This window comes from Carassius gibelio, chromosome A18, assembly GCF_023724105.1.
Source record: "Carassius gibelio isolate Cgi1373 ecotype wild population from Czech Republic chromosome A18, carGib1.2-hapl.c, whole genome shotgun sequence".
Taxonomy (NCBI): Eukaryota; Metazoa; Chordata; class Actinopteri; order Cypriniformes; family Cyprinidae; genus Carassius; species Carassius gibelio.
In genome coordinates, this window is record NC_068388.1 from 2,271,835 (window position 1) to 2,286,888 (window position 15,054).

Sequence of the window (15,054 nt, forward strand, 5' to 3'; positions counted from 1 at the left end):
TCCTGCATCCACAGAGACAAACAAAACACCTGCTCCATCGAAACACCGATCAGTCACCGCCACTTCACCAGAAACAAACAAAAAAGGCCTTGAAGGCATGTGAATAATGAGAAACACAAGGACGAAGCAGAAAAAACATTCGCTCCTTTGAATAAAAAAAGTGCAACAATCAGACAGAAGTCCAGAATAACAATAACAGATATATTTGTGCTTAAAGTAATTTTTTACCATAATCAATTCTGTCATTTTTCAAATAAAATGAGCTGTAGATAAAATAATGATTTGTGTTTAAATTATTGCATGAGAAGAAACAGACTTAAACACGAGAGAAGGAAAACTAGCACAACTTTATAGGGAATCATTTGCATGTGACCGCGGTCAAACGTGTAAATGTAAAATACACCTGACCTGCAAAAATCTCAAAACAACAATAAAAACCTGTAAATAAAGACACTGTTGCATCCAAATCCAATGCACATCGAAAGAGTCCAAATAAACCACACCGCAGCAGAAATGGGAAACTTTTTATTAATGTATATTTCATAAATCCAAATGTTCAGACCATCTCATGTCCAACATCAAAATTTTACAGAAAATGTTTTGCAGGGAGAAGTGTTCAAAAACAAAAGCGTGAAAATAAAACGGCTAATGTTGGGGTTGTCTGGAAGCGCACAGTAGGTCCTCGTGTTTCAGGTGGACAGTGGTTCATACTTATAAACGTATGGAATGTATTTATTACTGTACAGACACGCAGAGACAAACCCTGCAGAAGAAACTACATGATCTGTGCTGGGGAAATAACCCTAGTCAAACTATTCATTTTATAGAGAAAACTAAAAACAAACATAGTAAAAATATACAAAACCTTTCGTTAGATATTTTTATACCACTTTTAATTCCCATTTTAAAGTCTCTAAAAAAGCAAGTTGAAACCGTAACTTAAATGAGTCGGTTTTCTACACCTCTTTCTTCCGCTCTCAGTATTTTCTTTTATCAGGCATATTAAAGATGATGAGGAGTTTTGTAAATGTGGCATTATTATCTCTGAAACCCACATAAATAACAGCATGTTCATGACCCTATGAGTGAATCACATGAAAATATGCCCAGGTCACATTTCATCGTCACATAAAAATAAAAATAAAAATAATAAAAAAAAAAAAGACCTTTTTTTTTAAGATAATTTTTGCATAAAGAAAATGTAGCCTATTGTCAAGCTTTTTCTTTTTTTTTTTTTTCATTGTTATTTTATTTTCATAATAAATAAGCACATTTTCGCATCAAATGTTTATTTCTTTAATTATATATATATATATATATATATATATATATATATATATATATATTTATAAAAACAAAATTCTTACCAGCAAAGTGGTTTATTGTAATTAAAACGATTAATTATGGTGATTGTCATTCGAGTTCATTTTATAATTTTATATAATAAATAATATTTAAAGACTTAATATTTAATTTTTTTTTTTTTTTAAATAATACATAGTAGAATTTTATTGGGGATTTTATTTTCTTTGCATTATTAAACAGCGGAAAGTGTTGTATTTTTTTTAAAACTGCATTATAATGAATCACAGCGTCATAGAGGGGGGAAAACATTTTAATAGTTTTTTACTGAATTATAATGCTAAGAAAATTATTTATAAGTTTAAAAGTGTTTATTAAAATAATATTTTTAATATCATTATAATGCAGTAAACATTTGTTTGAAAATGTTTTCCCCTCCCCCAATGCATTATACTGTATTATTTGAATAAAAAAACAAAAAAACATGTTTCATTTTTATTTTTGTGTTATAATGCAGTGGGGGAACAAATCGTGTTTAATTTTTTTTTTTTCACAACATTATAATGCAGACAATTAAGTCTACAAAGCATCATTTAATGAAATTCTTAGCATACTAATAACAATAAAAAAAAACTTGCTTTAACACATTCCCATTGCATTATTGTGCATTATTTAAATGAACCTGTTTTATATTTTAAAGCATGCAGTAAAAATGTGCTTACTTGTCATGAAAAATAAGTAAACATAATTGATTTCTCTTGATTTTGGGGTGTAATGACCTGGTCATGCTCTTGACCGTGTTCAGGACTCACTCCAAGTGGATCTGCAAAGCCTACATCCTCAACGAGTGAACCACACACACAGACGTCTGGGCCCCGGAGGAGACGTGTGTTGTGTTGAAGACAATCCATAATCAAAGACATGCAACGGTGCCAATGTAACAATCTCAATAAAAAGGAAATAAAATAAAAACAGCTTTTATACTGCCGTCCCATTTCAGTCCAACTCCCAACACCCAGAATCCCACACATGCAAAACCAGTTACATATAAACACACAACAGCAATAGAAATCAGCCCTCGCCGCTCGAAAATAGGCTATGAAAATATAAGTGTTTTATTCATTTACCGTGTTTCAAACATCTTTACATATATATATTTTTTTTGTTTTGTTTTTTAACTGTGCCCATCATGCTAAACATTGCTATAGCACTTTAATATGCCTCTCAATTTGACTAGGTCAATAAAGTCTGTGAGCTCTTTAAGTTTTAATAGTTTTCTTCTGGTGCGATTGTAGTACTCAAAGTAGCACTAAAAGGGTCATTAGAAAAAGAAAAAAACACTAAAACTGTACAGAAACTCTCTGGATCCCTCGTGTGTTATTCTAGGACAGCTGCGAATTAGTGTCATTCAGTCATTTACACGCTGCTCTGGACCGTTTCTCTAAACGCTCACAGTTGAATCTCACGGAAACACGCCACACTTCACCTAAAATAAACAAGAAAACAGTCTATGGCAAGGTTTAGTTATCTTTTTCATTATGACATTACTTTCATAAAAATGAATTCATTTCCTGCTCCAGTTCTCATTGTCATGATGCATTTGAACGTTTTATTATTTCGTTTTAGTAATTCTCATTATTCAATAATTATTCTCATTACTGTAATACAGTACAGATATGGCAATACAACGATTATTTAAATCTTCACGAATTAAAGGTATTAAGTTAATTTAATAAAATAAATGCATAAAGTTATTTTAATAAATGTAAGTAATTTAATTTCATAAATTCAAATGCTTTACAATTTATTTAATATTTCATTATCATAATAACAGTACACCATGAAAATTTGTGTAAAAAAAAATATGTATTTATTTTTCACTGCAGTATAATGCAAAGCAAATTGTTTATTAAAATTGTTTTTTATTATTTATATAAATACATCATTTTATTTGCATTATAATGCACTGAAAAAAATAGACCAATATTCAAATGGATTATAAAAAAAAAAAAGTTTTATTTAAAAAATACATTTTTCTTTGCATTGTGATAATGAGAAATTGTTTTGCACGTTATGAAAATAATGTCACACAAATCACAGTGGTCCTAAAAAATGTTTCCATTTCTGTAAGTGTCATCTTATTTTATTTCATGTGAAATGTGACCTGCGCAGGTTTTTGTGAGATTAAACCAAAGTAGCCAAAGTAACTCCGATACGTGAACTCTCAATCTCACATAACTTCAGAGTCGATAATAATAATAATAATAATAAAAACAATACAGAATAAAAATAAACACCACCCATAATAGTTAAAGATAATGAAGTGTTAAAAACGAAATAGAAATCTAGCTTCAAAGAAGTCTCTGGACATGTTCGCAGGTCTCGTCAGTCATCTCTTCTCTCCGGGTTTGAAGAGCAGGTAGTGTGTGTATGTGTGTGTGTGTGTGTGTGTGTGTGTTACCCTTACAGAACCATTCTGAGTGTCACTCAAGATCAGAAAGGGGTCTTAAAGATCTTTGGGGGTGATGGGTGGAGACTCCTTTAGCTCTCGGTCCTACAGGGCGAGGGGGGAGACCGTGTTGAGCCCGGCGGGGGTCGTGCTGGGGGAGGGCGTGTTTTTCGGAGGGGCCAGATCCAGAAGGGCCCGAACCGTCCCGGCCACCTGAGGCAAACCTCTCTCTTCCAGGATGTGCAGAGGGAGACACAGCTGGCTCTGCGGCCGTAAACACACACACACACACAGAGCAGGGGCGAACAAAATAGGGACGAAAAGGGTGTGTTAATGGAGAAACAAAATTATAATATCAACATAACTTAAAAAATGTAATGATCAAAGGAATAGTTCACCCAAAATATGAAAGGTTCAGGAAAAAATAAACATTGCTTCTACTTTAGTTTTGGAGAAATGTAGCATTGCGTCACATTCGCTCTGCAGTGAATGGGTGCCGTCAGAATGAGAGGCTGATAAAAACATCACAGTAATCCACAGCACTCCAGTCCATCAGTTAACATCTGGAGAAGACAAAGGCTGCACGTTTGTAAGAAACAAATCTGTCCGAAAGGCGATTTAACTTTAAACTGTCGCTTTTGGCTAAAATATGAGTCCGTAATAACTATTCTTCCATTGAAAAAGTGCATCTCCTTTTGTCTCTCACTTCAAAATCCAGTCGCACATTCGTTTAAAGCTGTTTTGGCTTCTAAACAGTGCTTGATCTGTGCAGATTTCTCTCCTGATTCAGACCAGACGACCTTTTCACTGGACAAAGTGTTATTATGGATATAATAGACTTGTATTTAAGCAGAAAGCAACGATTTAAAGTTAAAACGTCTTAAATGATAGATTTGTTTCTTAAAAAAACACAGCTTTTGTCTTCTTCAGATGTTAACTGATGGACTGGAGTGGATTACTGTGTTTTTATCAGCTGTTTGGACTCTCATTATGACGGCACCCATTCACTGCAGAGCATCCACTGCTGAGCAAATGATGCAATGCTGCATTTCTCCAAATCTGATGAAGAAACAAACTCATCCTAATCTTGATAGGCCTGAGGATGAGCACATTTTCACCAATTTTTAATTTCTGAGTGAACTATTTATAATAATGAAGGAACTCCAATAAAACAGATAATATGTGCAACTAAAGAAGGACTTAAATCGAGATGAAAGTAAAGTAAAGGAAACTTTTTGAAAAAAAAAAAAAGATGGAAGAAGAGGAGGAGAGATGGAAAAATCATTCAAAACCTGTCACAACCTAGAAATTTTACATCAACTAGACTCTTTGTGCTAAAAATATAAATGATAAATCAAACTGATGAGCCATCTATCTACTCAATATACAGCTGTGACTCTGAGACTCAAACACACAACTAAACTAGCGATAAAACACACATCTACAGCCGATGCATGAGTTTAGATTTTATTGTAGAAAAGCAGAAGACGACAACAGTCAGACTGTAGGAAAATCAGGCAATATGGCACACAAATCTGACAAATACACTCACACACCGTCTGCGACCGCTGTTGCGTTTCCTACATGTGTTAGGAATATATTACACTGTATATTTATTAACAACAGGCATGTACTGAGTAAACTGTGTTCTGGTGCACGACTGACAACAGGCTTGATCACTGCAGGGTTACAAGTGGTTTTCTAACTATTTAAAGGGTTAGTTCAGCCAAAAATGACAATTCTGATGTTATTTACACACCCCAAGTCATTTAAAACATGTATGCTTTACTTTCTGGACAAAAGGAGACATTTCCTGAAACACAAGCAGACTTTTGTGTGTAAAGTTTTTGGATGCATAAAAGTTCATATTTGCATTAAATAATGTCTACTTTTAGTTTTAAGTTTATGCAATACTTATTTTTAAGCAAACTGCATTTTGATAACACTATTTAGCATAATTGCATTTAACACTGCCACAAAATTATCATAATAAAATAATACGAGATCAATATAAAAAGTCACTTTGGAAGAAAGCACAAAAGCATTTAAATATTATTGGTGTTGTACATAATTATTAAAGCAATTATAAGAAAATGTATCCGTTTTAAATAATCAATCAATTAGTTAAATGTAAAAATAAATTTCATTGATAAACAAAAATGATTCAAAAGCGTTTTTTTTTTAATGGATTACAATTGTTCTGAGCTCAAGCAGTATTTGTCTATATCGCAATGCTTTAATTTAAGAATTAAATTAATTTATTTTGAATTTATGCAATACACTGAAGCCAAACAAGGACAACCAGCGTTCCTGTACACATAATCCACCTAAAATGTAATTTGTGGGTGGGATTATGCTAATTATGAATGACCACACATGACTGAAGACCGGAATTCATTAACAAACTTCTGTTTATCAAATCTGAGGTTTATGAAGGGTTTTTTTTAACAATTTACTTCAAATGTACTTATGTTTTTATGAATGAGGCCCAATTAAAGTTAATATGACTCGTGCACTATGTTACAAAAGTACTGTGTGAGAAAACAGTATGGAAAAGAGAAGGTCTTATGGAATGCCCAAATTTCTGCTTTTGTGTTTCATGGAAGAAAGCAACTCGTACAGGTTTGGAATGACATAAGGGTGATTAAGTTTTATTTGTAGGTGAACTGTTGTGCTAACTGTGAGGTGGAAGACATTGACATACACACACAGTAAGGCACAAAAGGGGAGTTTATGGTTTGGCATCCTCGGTCTCATTTCCGTCTTTCACAAACATCTGGGAGAATTTAATTCATGCAAACCCTCCGAAACTCAAAAGCTTCACATAGTACTCATACACTTTGGCAAACATGGGGAAAGTGTGCAGCAGTACTAACGCACAATGAAAGGCTCGTTCTGTCGTCTTATTTAAGGCTGAGTGGGTGAATCCACCCATCTTTGTGCTTTTTGATGAAGCTTGGAAATGTGCTCTCTACACACACGCGCATATAAACACTCTCAAATGATTGTGCACTAAGCCCCGCCTTATAACACCACTGACCAATCCCATCTTAACAACTATTGCTGTTTATGAAAGATGTTTTTTTTTAAGCAAGCATGCATTATATTGATCAAAAATGACACTAAAACATTTTTTAAAATTCTAAATACTTAAAAAAAATCTTAATAATAGATAAAATGTTTTTTACTAAAATATTCAGCAACACAACTGTTTTCTACATTGTTAATAATCTGAAATGTTTCTTGAGCATCAAATCAGCAGAAATCAAATGATTTCTGAAGAATCATGTGACACTGAAGACTGGAGTAATGATGCTGAAAATTCTGATTTGATCACAGAAATAAATTACATTTGAACAGATATTCACATAGAAAACAGTTACTTTAAATTGTAATAATATTTGTCAGTTTTAATGTTTTTACTGTATTTTTGATCAAATAAATGCAGCCTTGGTGAGCAGAAAAGTCTTCCTTTAAAAATATTTAAAATGAAATCTTTTACCTCAAACTGAACAGTAGTGCAATTTAATTTCCTTTAAAGAAATGGCCTTTCTTTCATCACAATTCTTTCCAGTCTATGCACTAATACAATTCAATCAACTTGTATCATTTTATCAGCACACTTTACTGAAATTTGCTTGAATGCTTCAAAGCGGACAAAATCACACAAAGGGGGCGGAGCTTAGCAAAGTATCACTATAAATGTAATATCTGTGCACATAAACACAGCCTATCCTGTTATTCTGCTCAAACACACAAACAGTTGGATATTTTAGTGCTATGATCAATAAGGAAGTGTGATTTAAAGGGTTGGCACCAGGTGGCAGTAAAGAGCACACAGCAGCGACATGATTGACAGGTAGAAAAGGGCAAATCCAGCCAGCTGGGAAGAAGGGGCGGAGTGAAGAGGAGGCGGAGCCAGGGAGAGCAAGGCCTCAACCAGCCTGAATACACAAACCACCTCCCCTTTCAGCACGTCACCCGCTGAACACAAACTATCCTGCCCACAGGGCCGAAACAAGGACCAAGAGGAACAAATAAAACACAACGAGGGGTTGATGGGATGGTTTAAATTGGAAGGGAATAGAGGGAGAGAGAGAAAGAGTTAGTAGTATTAGTGTTAAAACTTGACAGCACTAGAGGAAACAGCAACAGATGTTATGTTTGAAGCAAACATGCAGCAGAGAATTAATTTTTTTATTTAGTTTTAAAGACTTAAAGTGCAGGAGACCAAATATACCTGAGGAACTCCAATTCTGCGGCACGCCTCCAGGAAGTTCTCCACATTTCGTCGACACTTGGCCATCGTCAGTTTGGGCTGGAAAGAGAGAAAACATGAAGCCAATATCCTCCTATGGACAGACTCGCACATACACTTTAGAAACGTAGCAATGACTAAAATAAACCCCAAAAGGTCACCCACCACTGCCGGTGAGGGTACATGGATGCTCGATATGGATCGGGGACGCACGTGGTTGGCCAGATGGCACAACACGACCCCGTCAGTCAAAGCTGCCCCAAGATCACTAGGTAAGGACACCTTGAGTCGACACTCGATATTCTACAGGAGGGATGCAAATAAGACAAAGAAAAAGGATAAAAACTAAAACTGCACCAAATATAAATTAAAGCTACATTTTTACATAGCAATAATAATAAAAAGTATATATACGTATAGAAATAATAGATACATAAATGATGGATAACTGAAAGGGGAGGGTACTAAAGGAGTTTGACGCACCCTTCTCAGCTGCTCTATTAGGATCGCCTCCTCTCCCGTTGGGGCGGGGCTCTGTGTGGGAGTGGCTTCCACCGGCTCCGCCTTCTCTGTGCCAGATTCTCCTGCAAAACACGCATTTCATTAGGAGCATGTCACCAAGTAACAATCAGCAGCAATGATTGACGTGCTTGTAACGGAGCACAACAAAAAAAGGCCAGCTATTTTAGTATTTATACACAGTATTTATTGATATTTTAAAGTAGCTGTTATATTGTTTTTTTAATTATTTTTTAAAAATATTTGTTTAGCTTTTAACTTACATTTGTTTTCATGTCTATGTTTTTTCAATTTAATATTTATATTTCTGCTTTATTTCAATGAGCACTTCAATTATATATTCAATTTCAGTTATTTAGCTAACAGTAACAACATTGACACATTTTCAGTGACTTTGATTCCCGTAGCTTTTCTCACATTTTCTCTATAAGGATTTTAAATTCTTCAATTAAGAATTCAAGACAAACCAACGACGAATGACATCATCACAGCAAGAGTCGACCGATAATGGATTTTTGCCGATACCGATAGCTAGGTTGGACCACACTGGCCAATACCGATTAATTCACCAAAAATGTATATTGAACAAAAACTAAAATAGTGCTTTATTTGTGCAAAAAAAAAAAAAAAAAGAAAGCCCTATGAAATCTGTTAAATTTCCATTTCCATTTTAATTTTTTTTTCACTACTTTTTAATAGTTAAACAAAAGTTTATTAATCATAAAGCAAGTCTAATTAATTAAAAATACTGAAACAAAAATGACATGTTTAGGGCCCTATGAAATGTTAAATTTTTTATCACCATATTTTTTATTGTTACCAAATTTGACCAAATGTTAATGTATATAAATGTAAAATGTATGTAAATGGATGTCGCATTCAACTCGAGCAGTGGTCTAAAACAGCTTATTTATTCACAAAACGGACCAAAGTTTACTTCAAGAATGAGAAATTAGGCATTGATAAGTTTGAAGTTCATGGTTTAAAAAATGGAGCAAACGGAAAGAGCAATCTATATTTTAGCTCTATAAATGAAGCATACAGTCATTATTAGAGCCATGGAAAGACAAACGTTTAGATGAAAATGCTCATACAATTCATTATGTACATTAACAACGATTCGGGGCGAATATAACATAATTTAACAGAAAGCATGGATTTTTGCAGATAATCGATTGTTTCAGCAATAAACTATCGGTACCGATTAATCGGCAAAACTGATACATCGGTCAACCTCTAATCACAGCATGAGATTCAAAGCAAAGTCTATCAAATAAACTGCAAATAAAGGAGGCAATGGTACAACCCCTTGTACTTCAATTCTTTCCTGAGGGTTAGGAAACAGCTACACAAAATGATTAAACATTATAATGCAAAACTGCTGACTACAAGCAACTGCTAAAACACAATACTTCAGGAGTTCATTACAAAACATTAAAATATACAAACCAACATTTATTTAAAAACCTTCATTGTGGGAGTGAGCACTGAGCAGTCAAATAAAATAACTTTTTAGATTTCTGTGGTAATTTTATATAAAATACGACCCATAAGCACAAATAAAAGTGTCCGAGCATCATATGTTTAATCAAAGAAGAAATTGTCTGCATCAGGTGAACACACCTTTTTTCTTCTCCTCTCGCTGACTCAGGCGAAACAGGTAACTCTCGGGTCTCTGATTGGGGCCGCAGGAGGGGGACGGGGGGGACTGAGGGGACTGGAGCGCTGCACGACATGCAAAGAGTTAAAATGTGATGTGGGACAAAGAGATTAATGATAACACAGCAGGAAAGAGGATAAAAAAAAAGTCTGATTTAAACAAACACATACCGGAGGGTGACACCGAGGCATAATCTTCACCTTGCTACCGAAGGAAGGAGAAAAAAAAGAAAAGGCCAAATCAGTGTAAATAACACAAATAATGAACAGTGTATCTTACGAAGATGTCCATCACAACTTTTCTTCACAGTTTAATGACCTCACTTTTAAACGAGGTTTTTGATGTGAGAACTTCCAAACCCGAAACAAACATGCACACACAGTGTTACGTCATCAGATTACTTTTTTCAAGCTACTAGTAAAGTAATGCATTATTTTTTAATTTAAAACATAGTATCGGAGTTACTTTTTCAAAAGTTTTAACATTTTTTTTTTACATTTATTGACTGACAAGTCTCCTGTCCCCATATTGAGAGAAATCTGGAGTACAGAGGCGTTGTGTGAACATGATGTAGTTCTAGACTAAATGTGAATGTGCATTAATTCATTCCACTAGCAAAAAAAAAAAAAAAAAAAAAAGTTTAGTAATCAGCAAAATTAATTAAAACAGTGAAATGCAAACTCAGTATAAATTAAAATGTATGCATTTAGCAGACGCTTTTATCCAAAGTGACTTACAGTGCATTCAGGCAAACATTTTTCACCTAACGTGTTCCCTGGGAATCGAACCTACAACCTTGCGCTGCTAACACAATGCTCTACCACTTGAGCCACAGGAACACTATAGAATATGTTAAACAACACAAATATAACTAATCCCATTTTATTAACTAGTGTCTTTGCTGCTGACCTTTGACGATCCAGTTCAACCATACTAATAAGCAAAAATTATCATCAATTGTGCTTCATTGTTGTTGTTTTTTAATTGCTGAAGAGTGTTGAACCTTCTTCTCCTGTGTTCTACAAAGTGAATTTACTTCTTAATCCTTCAGCCTGAGGTTTATTCATTTCACTTTATGATGTGAAAGGGCTTTTACATTTGCTATGAATAGAACTTATAATTTTTAAAAACAATCAAGCCCTGTTAATATTTTAAAAAGTAACGCAAAAGTAACACAAATGTAATGTAACATTACTTTTCATAAAAAGTAACCAAGTAATGTAATAATAACTTTTTTAGGGAGTAACGCAACATTGCATTAATAATGCATTACTTAAGTAACTTTCCCCAACACTGCATGCACATGCATCAGCTGAAATCTTAAACCACGTCCTAAACAGGCAGCTTTTCAGCATCATTTCCTCAATTAAATGCAAATACGACTCGAAGTCACAAAATTGCAGTCAATCATTACATATTTCAGGTTTATTACAGTTCGAAAAGAAACAAAAAGGCCAAAAACTGATATTTTGTTAAGCAATGCTTGTCGGAGTTGCGGCCTGTTTTGGATTAAACTCCTATTTAACAGATTGATCAAATGATGCTTTGCTGCATTCAGGCATGCAAGATCTTAGTGCAACCACAATCAATTTGTGTGGGGATTTTTTGAAAGAAAAATCATCCACATTAATCATATTTGCATCTACAGAAGTACAGTGACAGAGGCAGATCTTCTCCGGGCTCTTGTGGTTCAGTACCTGCGGCGTACAGGAGGCAGAGACGGAGAAAGTGGGAGACACACACCCATCCAGAGGCACAGCAGAGAGACACTAGCCAGCCAGAGCAATGAGCAGAGGGTAACGAAAGGGAAAAGGGTGATACAGGAAATAAATAGAGGGTTTGAGAAAGAGAAAGTCTTTGTTCAGGAATAGTCAGAGTGTAAAAGATTTAATAAGTTTATTACTGAAAATACTGCAGGAAACATATGATGAGAAAATATTACTGCAGTAATGCATTAACTTACATTTTCATTTATTCCAAAATTTCTAAATGCTTTCTTTTAAGGGTCATAATCTGCTTTGCCTTAAAATAAAACCAAAATAAATTACTATATTATAGTATAATTATTATTATTATTATTATTATTATTGTTGTTGTTGTTACTACTACTACTGCTGCTAAAATGTAAATAAATCAACATAAGATTATTTGCATTTACTGAAATAAATTGATGGAGGCGGATTATTATTTATTCATCTATAAATAAATAAATAAATAAATATTAAAATTGACAAGTTTAAAACAACTTTTGAGAATAAAATCATAAAGAAAAAATCATAAGCTTATTTGCAATCTACAGAAATTAACTGGAGGCAGATCATCTCCAGGCACAAAAAAAGAAGATATTGTTATTGTTTTACATTTTAAAACTTAAATTTAAATTATATATATATATATATATATATATATATATATATATATATATATATATATATATATATATATATATATATATATATATATATATATATATATTAAAAAAAGGATTTTGAGAATTAAAAAAAAAAAAGTTTTGAATAAAAACAATTTTTGCGTCTATATAAATAAAGTCATGGAGGCAGATCATCCAGGCTACAAAAATAAATAAATAATAGATTATATATATATAAAACTGAAAATCTGTGAGCAATGGTGCACCTTTCAAAAGTTCAATACAAAAATCTTGGGAAAAAATGAATATCACTATGAATAAACCTTAGGTATTTACACTGGCTTTCCGTTTAATTTAGGATTGATTTTAAAGTATTACTACTTGTTTATAAATCACTAAATGGTCTAGGACCTCAATGCACTGCAGAAATACAGATCATTAGGATCAAGTCAGTTAGAAATACCAAAGGTTCACTTAAATCAACAGGAGTCCGCTTTTAGCTATTTTGCCACCACTGTATGAAAAGTGCATTATAAATAAACTTGCCTTACCTTGCCTAACCCTAATTATGATCAACACTACTTATTGTGAAACACCATTAATCAATAGTAGTGCATGTTAAGTCCCCATTTAGAGAGCTAGCTAAACATGTCTTTGTGTCTTTCACCTGTTTGTGAGGGTCTGGCCTCTTCTTTATAGTGTTGGTATCTGTGTCTATCTCAAATATCAGTAGGGGCTCAAACTCACTCTGACAGAGGACCAACATGACAGAGAGAGAAAGAGAAAGAGAAAGAGAAAGACAGAGGGAAGATGAAGAGAGCAGACAGGGAAGCAAAAAGAAGCAGGGCAGGCGTGTTAAAAAAGCAGATCTAAAATTAAAGGTGCACTCAGCAAGCTTTAATAGTCAATATAAATATAAAAAAAACAATATTTTCAAGCCACTAGACTAGGACAGCAATTATTTGAGTAAACTTTTAATTACTGAGTGCAACTTCAAAAAGGATGCCAGCAGTTCAAACTGAATAGAAATAACCTTAAATCATGTTAATACATTATGCAAAGTTAAGGGAGGTGAACACAAGAGAAATGAGGTGAGGCAGATGGTGACGCATGACCCGAGCTGATTGGCTCTTACCATGAAGAGGGCGGAGTCATCGGTGTGAGTGGACCGTCTGGAGGGGTACAGATTCTGGGGTGGGACAGTATGCATATGACCACAGAGCCACACTCTCACATTCACACACACACACACACACACAGCAGGAAGATGTGATGGATAGGGAGGAAGTGATTGTGCAAATCTGAAGAGGAGACTCACCTCACTGTCTGTTGGACTGAGCTTCGAAGGGCTCTGAGACAACTTGTGCTGAAAATACAAAGACAGAAAATGCATTTCTAATCTCTAGAAACACCACCAGGCAGATCCGGGGAGCGTTTCTGATCAGGATTTGGATGCTACAGATCAAATTTCATCATGATGTATTTTGCTGTAACCTGAATAAGGCCAAATATCATTAAATTAAAACTACTGGTAAACTTTGAGTAGCCTAAAGCAAGATTTAAAGGGATAGTTCACCCCAAAAAATTTAAATGGTAATAAGTTACTATGAGTTTCTTTCATCTATTGAGCAGAAGATATATAAAAAAAAAAAAGATATTTTGAATAATAAGCTGATGGTAGCCATTGACTTCCATAGTAATTTCTTCCATACTTTAGAAGTCGATGGCTACCGTCAAATATTTAGTTACAAACATTCCCTAAAATATCTTCTTTAGAAGAAAGAAACTAATAAAGGTTTGTAACGTCTTGAGGGTGAGTAAATGGTGACCGAATCTTCATTTTTGGGTGAAATATATCTTATTAGCTTTACAGTTCTGCTGGGATGATGCACTTACTGTTGCTTTCTAAGATTTTTTTCCCCCAAATGGTCACTAACAAGTGTCTAAATGGGACACTTAAACATCTTCACACCGAACAGGCAAATTCATTTAATTCCTAGTCTGCTTTTACACCCTCGCTGTGTTTATAATCATGCTCTTGCAAACTATTCTCTAAACTCAAACTTTAAAGAAAATTGTATAATTGTATTTAGGCTTCAAAATTCATAAAGATTGTGTTAATTTGTGAATATTATCATGATGAATAAAGCATATATGCATCATGAATGTTTTTTGGTCACAGAGCCCATTTAATGCAATAGCTCAAAAGCCACCAGAAAAATCAGATCGGGTTTTAGTGAAGGGAACAAGTGTGATGCTAATTTCTAGACTTACCTTGGCATTATTCATAAGAGCATCTCTTTGCACTGATCTTGTTTTCTGTCTCTCTTCCTCGTACCGCAGAGCCGCCAGATGAGCTTCTCTTCTCACTCGCTCCACACCGCCACCAGAACCTGACAACACACCAGCGGACCGCTGACACACACACACACACACAACCAGAGTAAATCTACAGGCTTTCATTTGATTGGCTGCATAATGAGTGGTGTATGTGT

The 15,054-nt window shown here is 34.2% G+C and overlaps 1 protein-coding gene across 8 annotated transcripts in view; it reads right to left on the reverse strand.

Moving 5' to 3' along the window:
• Positions 1-510: 510 nt before the first annotated feature.
• LOC127934751 (DISP complex protein LRCH3) overlaps positions 511-15,054 on the reverse strand; it is a 32,767-nt gene continuing 18,223 nt past the window's right edge. For 2 of the 8 annotated variants that reach the window (XM_052532325.1, XM_052532331.1), the window contains 11 exons: positions 14,834-14,974; positions 13,878-13,925; positions 13,695-13,748; positions 13,227-13,307; positions 11,886-11,957; positions 10,359-10,392; positions 10,152-10,253; positions 8,493-8,593; positions 8,175-8,312; positions 7,992-8,069; positions 511-4,015 (listed from right to left, as the gene is read on the reverse strand). In XM_052532325.1, the coding sequence (XP_052388285.1) occupies positions 3,857-4,015; positions 7,992-8,069; positions 8,175-8,312; positions 8,493-8,593; positions 10,152-10,253; positions 10,359-10,392; positions 11,886-11,957; positions 13,227-13,307; positions 13,695-13,748; positions 13,878-13,925; positions 14,834-14,974 (1,008 nt within the window). In that variant the 3' untranslated portion in view covers positions 511-3,856. Of the gene's footprint in view, positions 4,016-5,202; positions 7,752-7,991; positions 8,070-8,174; positions 8,313-8,492; positions 8,594-10,151; positions 10,254-10,358; positions 10,393-11,885; positions 11,958-13,226; positions 13,308-13,694; positions 13,749-13,877; positions 13,926-14,833; positions 14,975-15,054 lie in introns of those variants that run through there. The other 6 variants (XM_052532324.1, XM_052532327.1, XM_052532328.1 and 3 more) reach the window with 4 other exon arrangements.